Raw genomic sequence first — 6,278 nt, forward strand, 5'->3', positions numbered from 1 at the left:
GATACCAGAACCCAGAGATCACGACCTGAGCCAAAGGCAGAAACTTAACCTGCTGAGCCACCCAGGGGCCCCTTCTATTTATTTTTATTATTTATTCTCTTCCTCCCTCCTCTATGCAATTGGGGCCCCAGATCCCTTTTCCTGGTGATGCACCCACCACATATGTGCCTTAAGTGTTGGCTGACGCTCACAGCTGCCCCGCCAGTAACTGATGGGAAATGAGGGGTGGAAGAGAAGGGAGTGGGTGAGAAAGACTGGCATTCCTGTGGCAAGGGGGCCTAACTCTGTGGTGTAATTTATGCAGTTACCTGTGGGACAGGTCTGAAGCTAGTTTCCACTTGAGGCCACTCTCCTGCTTGTTTTCGTTTGCTTCCCGCCCTGCCCTGCCCTGTTTCCCTCACACCCTTCTCCTGAGAGCACTTCCTCAGTAAATCACTCAAACAAGAATTCTCATCTCTGGCTCTGCTTCTGGGAACCTGACCCATGATACCCTAGGTAAGCTTCAGGAGGGACTACCTTGTTCATTCCCTTACATCAAATTCCTATCTCCAGCTCTGCAGAGCTGTACCTGGAACACAGCAAACACTCAATACATGTGTTGAATGAATATGGGGAGAGCCGAGAGCCCAGAGTCTGTTATATAGCTAGACTCTGGGCACCCCTTCTGTCCTGGGCTAGTCCGGCCTGGAGGCATTGTGAGTCATAGCTGGTGGACAGCAGCTGAGGGGTTCAGAGATGGGGCCAGGCCTGGGACAGCAGCTCAGCACCTCCAACACACCCTCCAGGTGAGGCACAACTTGCAGTGAGGTTTCCTGGGAAAAGGCCCTTTAGGAAGATGCAGCATTAAGGGTGGGCCTGGCTGCACCCACTTGGGCCCTCTTAGGGGTTTCAGAGATGTCACCGTGAGTCAGATCTAGGTGATCGTACCATCCGCTCAGCCTAGCTATATGCAAGAGGAATACGCATGTACTGGATTGATGTAGGCATGACAGAGTGTTCTTTCCCTTTTCACCTTACATGGGGGAGAAGAGGAATTTAAGAGAGAACATATAGTCCTTTTCCCATAGAATAGAGTCAGCACTTTCAGGTTTTGGGGGAGACAGAGACTGAGACTTGTTATCTGTCCTTCAGCTTGCTTGAGGATGTAGTCTGCTTGGGAGAAAAGTCACAAGTAGTCTACCTAACCGCTATGACCTTGAATCCTAAGGATAGGTCCTACTCCGTGGCACGTGCCCCTAGGATGTCACTGACTATACTGAACTACTGTCATCTACACACACATCTGCGTTCCAAGCCGGACCAGTGCATCTTGAGGGTGGGCACAGACTAAGAACCCCTGCCCAGACGAGGCCTGGCCCACAGCCCGTTATGCCACTGGCTATTTTACACATACTACTGAATACTTTTCTGAATCCAGAGCCAGCCCTGGCTTTGTAATGTAGCAGTGCCAGAATGAAGTTTAGGCCCTGGTCTCCTTTCTGGCTTCCTCTTGTATTCCCAGCAGAGTCCCACACACCAGCCCTACTCCAAGCTCTTCCTCACATCTGGGAAATTCAGGCTGTGTCTGGCTCTTAACTCCGCCTAGAGGCTCTCTCTCTTATCTACCCCCAATTCACCCAGCAAAGCCCTGCTCAACTTTTTAAGTAGCGGCTCCACCGTTCCCTTCTCCTGGGCCCATGATCCCTTCCAGCCGCCGGCCCAAAGCTCAGAAAGGCAGGGATGCGGTCATTCATATGCACATGCATCCCCTGCGCCTGACTCAGAGCGGTCTTTGGGAAAGGTCGTTTCAGAGACTACTGTCAGCGGCAGCGTGCAGGGATGGGCTCCTCGGCGACCAGCAACTGGTTAGCCCTGGTGCCAGCCTCAAAGCTAAGCTCTGTCCACCGGTTCTCGCGGTTTGACGGGACAGCCTATCCAAGCAGGCTGCTCACCCGCACTCTTGCTCCCCAGCAGTGCCCCTGGCTCGTCTTCATCATTCTGGACACCGGGGCTCCAGAGGCAAGGGCGCAGCCCCGGTCGCCCAAGTCCTCGAGGTTCGGCACCGGGCACCCGCACGCCCGACAAGGCCCACTCGGCCCTCGACCTGGAGGCCTTCAGGTGCCCGGCGTCGGGCCACGCCGGCCGCCTGTGGGAGCAGTTGCGGCAGTTCTGGGTCGACCACTTCTCGCGGCGCTTCTCGCCACGGCGCCCGCCGCTACGCCGCATCTCCTCCATGTCCACCTTCTACCTGCTGGACCACCGGACGCGCCAGGCCGAGCTGGGCCTCAGCTACGGCGCGCCGCGCACGCGCCTGAGCGACGAGGACTTTGTGTTCCGCGGCGGTCGCTGGACCGCCGAGGGGCTCCCCCTGCGGTCCGGGCCGCCGCTGTCCCCGCCGACCATCTCGGGCTGGGAGCCGCCGGTGCAGCGGGTCAAGAGCCAGGTACTGCTGGAGGAGAACAACTACTTGAAGCTGCAGCAGGAACTGCTCATGGACATGCTGACTGAGACCACGGCGCGCATGCACCTGCTGGAGAAGAAGCTGGACACCGATTCCAGCCCGACGGCGGCGGCGCGCGCCTGGCAAAGGAAGATGCGCAAACGCGAAGGCGCGAGCAGCGTGCTCATGATCGAGCCGCGCGCTCTGGAGTCGCGGTGACGCAATAAAGCCCGGGCGGCGCACGCGCGCTTCTCTCCTTGTCCGGGCGCGTTCGTGGGTGGCGGAGTGGGCCTGTCCAGGGCTCCCGACTGGCGGGTAGGGACCGTCACTTAGTGACCAGTGTGGACGGGTGACTCAGCCAGCAGAAGGGCTCGGGAGGGCGCGATAGGGCCTTGGCGGAAGGTGTGTGCGCGGCCCGCTCGCTGGGAATGCGGGGTGGGAGCCGGACTTGCAGAGGAGAGGGGAAGGGGAGCGAGGACGGCTAGCGGGGGCAGGCAGTGGCATTCTCGTCCCAAGCGACCGAGGGCCAAGTCGGGGAGGCCACGAAAGCTTGGGCGCTCGGTGATGGAGGGTGCGGTGAGGCTGGGAGGCGGACGGGGTCGGGGACCTTGCTCCTGGCTCCCCGGTGACCTAGAGGCGCGGCGCGGGCCAGGGGGGTTTCAGCCTCAGTCCAAAGTCGGTGTGTTTGACTCGGCTTTCTCGAACGTGAGCGCAGCCGCTCCCACCTGGCTATGTGGTATTTGGGGAGTCGCTTCTCTATTACAGGCCTTTTTCTCCTCCGTAGTCTCCCCCAGAGTACAAACAAGCACTCTCCAGGGCAAAACCTGTACACAAATAGGATTTGCTCCACCCACGTTGCTTAAAAATTTTGCATTCGTTGCCAACGCTTAAGAATTCAGAGATTTCACATTAAATATCCAGATATCCTGTGTTCTGAAAAAGAGACTTGGCCACCACCTGGACCTCCATTCTGTCCAGCCAGCAGTTTCCTGAGCCGAAGTGTGGCTGTCACCTGCTGGTTGCTTCACTCCTTGCTTGTTGCAGGTGTCTGATTTTGATATCCTCCTAGATCCCTTCTGGATCAGTGTTCTTTCCCAGGACGTGGGGAGCCCATTTCCCCAACCTCCATACACAGGAGGTATTACATAAGGTGCTTTGGGGAGTGTATTGTACTTGTGATGACATTTGTCCTTGCAATATCTAACCTTTTCCCTGGAATAGAGACAGTGCATTTCTGCATCCACTGAAACATGAGACCAGGGGGGTGGGGGGACCCATCTCCCGAGGGCCATATGACAGTTGTGAGAGAAGTGGGTATCCTGCCTCAGCCCAATTTTGTTTCAGGAGTAAACTAGGGATTACTAAACAGCTACTTTGTATGAAATTGTGGCCTTATTCAAGCAGCGAAACAACACAAAACATGTCATTAGACACAAAGTTGAGAAACATTTCTTCTTCGCAATGCTTTTTTTTATTTTAATAATTATATATTTACATTAACATAGATTAAAGTACTTAAAATAGTTATGAGGGTGAAATAAATTCTCCTTTTAAAACAACTAGGAGGGACACCTGGGTGGCTCAGTTGGTTAAGCAGCTGCCTTCAGCTCAGGTCATGATCCCAGCGTCCTGGGATCGAGTCCCACATCGGGCTCCTTGCCCCGCAGGGAGCCTGCCTCTCCCTCTGAGTCTGCCTGCCACTCTGCCTATGCTCGCTCTCTCTCTACAAATAAATAAATAAAATCTTTAAAAAATAAAAATAAAAATAAAACAACTAGGAAAGCAGGGGGGCCTGGTGGGCTTAGTTGGAAGAGCAAGTGACACTTGATCTCAGGGTGGGGAGTTTGAGACCTGCATTGGGAGTAGAGACTACTTAAAAATAAAATCTTGGGGCATTTGAGTGGTTCAGTCAGCTAAGCAGCTGCCTTTGGCTTAGATCATGATCTCAGGGTTCTGGGATCAAGCCTCCCCACCACCCTCAAGCAGGGAGTCTGCTTCTCCCTCTCACTCTGCCTCTCCCCCCTCCTGCTTTCTTTCTATTTCAACTAAATCATAAAAAATAAGTAAATAAAATCTTTAAAATAAAATAAGAAAAAATATACACAAAAAAGGAAATGAGAAGGGAATCAAAATGATAGACTAGAAAAAAAAAATCAAACCTGAGAGAAGGGACTAATGGAGAAACCAGACAAGTGAAAGAAGTTAGACAGAAAGGATCATGAATTTCATGGTTTTTTTTTTAAGATTTTATTTATTTATTTGACAGAGATCACAAGTAGGCAGAGAGAGAGAGGAGGAAGCAGGCTCCCTGCTGAGCAGAGAGCCCGATGCGGGACTTGATCCCAGGACCCTGAGATCATGACCTGAGCTGAAGGCAGCGGCTTAACCCACGGAGCCACCCAGGCGCCGGAATTTCATGTTTCTGTTTATTTTTATCTTTTTTAACAGACTACATGAGCAGGGCATGGGGAGGGGCAGAGGGAGAGAGAGAAGCAAACTCCCCATTGAGGAGGGAGCCCAATGCGGGGCTCAATCCTAGGACTCTGGGATCATGACCTGAGCCAAAGGCAGATGCTCAGCCTATGCTCAGATGCTCAGAATCACCCATACATGATTCTGTTTAAATAAAATACCTGTAATAGGCAAATCCATAGAGACAGGAAGCAGGTTGGTGGTTACCAAGGACTGGGGGCAGTGGGAAGGAAGGAGGGCCTGCTTTGCAGATGACGGGTTCCCTTTTAGAGTGATGAAAAAGGTTTTGGAACTGTTTGGTGATGGTGGCACAACATTGTGAATGTTCTAAAAGCCACCGAATTGTACGCTTTAAAAAAAAAAAGATTTTATTGGGTGCCTGGGTGGCTCAGTGGGTTAAGCCTCTGCCTTCGGCTCAGGTCATGATCTCAGGGTCCTGGGATCGAGCCCCACATCGGGCTCTCTGCTTGGCGGGAAGCCTGCTTCTCCCTCTCTCTCTCTGCCTGCCTCTCTGCCTACTTGTGATCTCTCTCTGTCAAATAAATAAATAAAATCTTTAAAAAAAAAATAAAATAAAAAAAGATTTTATTTATTTGACAGATGGAGATCACAAGTAGGCAGAGAAGCAGGCAGAGAGAGAAAAGGAAGCAGGCTCCCTGATGAGCAGAGGAGCCCCCATGCGGGGCTCAATCCCAGGACCCTGGGATCATGACCTGAGCCGAAGGCAGAGGCTTTAACCCACTGAGCCACCCAGGCACCCCCAAATTGTATGCTTTAGTGAGTTTTATGTTAGGCGAATTTTACCACCACCACCACAACAAAATTTCAAGGAAAGTGCTTTATATAAAAACATGGAGTAAAAACTGTATGAGGTATGGGAAAATAGCCAAAATCATAACGGCGATCCAAGAATGCCTAAAGTTTAGGGAATATTGCTTTGGCCAGACTCCTTGAAAATAAATACAGTATCGGGCATGCTAGACCAGCAGCAGGCAGGCAGGCAGCCCCGTGTTTAGTGAAAGGCATCCAAGTGGCTAAAGGGCCGGAAATAAATGGAGCAGGATGATATTTTGAGATATCTGACTTTGTTCTTTCTGCTGTGGAATTTCACCCCCTGACGTAGGCAGCCAAGCTCATTGCCCCAGGGGGGGATGTGACAGAGCAGAAAGCAGGAACAAAGGACTCTTTGTGGCTTTCCCCTCCTATAGCTCAGCACTCTCTGGGGATTAGAGCTTTGCAAAAATATTTTTGGGCTTGAAGAGGGAGGTCAAAAAGGCCACAGATTTGTCGACCGCCAGAGGAAAGATTAAGGGAAATGGGAGTAGAGAACCTGGTAGATCTTCCATCTTGGAAAACCTGTCCTTTCTTGACCCAACAAGACTTTGCA

The 6,278-nt window shown here is 52.2% G+C and overlaps 1 protein-coding gene across 2 annotated transcripts; it reads left to right on the forward strand.

Moving 5' to 3' along the window:
- Positions 1-672: 672 nt before the first annotated feature.
- Positions 673-3,966, forward strand: CBY3 (chibby family member 3). 2 transcript variants are annotated; one of them, XM_032335306.1, is made up of 2 exons: positions 673-785; positions 1,954-3,966. In XM_032335306.1, exons 1-2 carry the CDS (start codon positions 736-738, stop codon positions 2,636-2,638), a joined length of 735 nt encoding a protein of 244 aa, XP_032191197.1. In that variant the 5' UTR covers positions 673-735; the 3' UTR covers positions 2,639-3,966. The 2 variants fall into 2 exon arrangements, with proteins under 2 accessions (XP_032191197.1, XP_032191196.1); XM_032335305.1 differs by having other exon boundaries at positions 674-785; positions 1,951-3,966.
- Positions 3,967-6,278: the final 2,312 nt, after the last annotated feature.

This window comes from Mustela erminea, chromosome 3, assembly GCF_009829155.1.
Source record: "Mustela erminea isolate mMusErm1 chromosome 3, mMusErm1.Pri, whole genome shotgun sequence".
Lineage (NCBI taxonomy): Eukaryota > Metazoa > Chordata > Mammalia > Carnivora > Mustelidae > Mustela > Mustela erminea.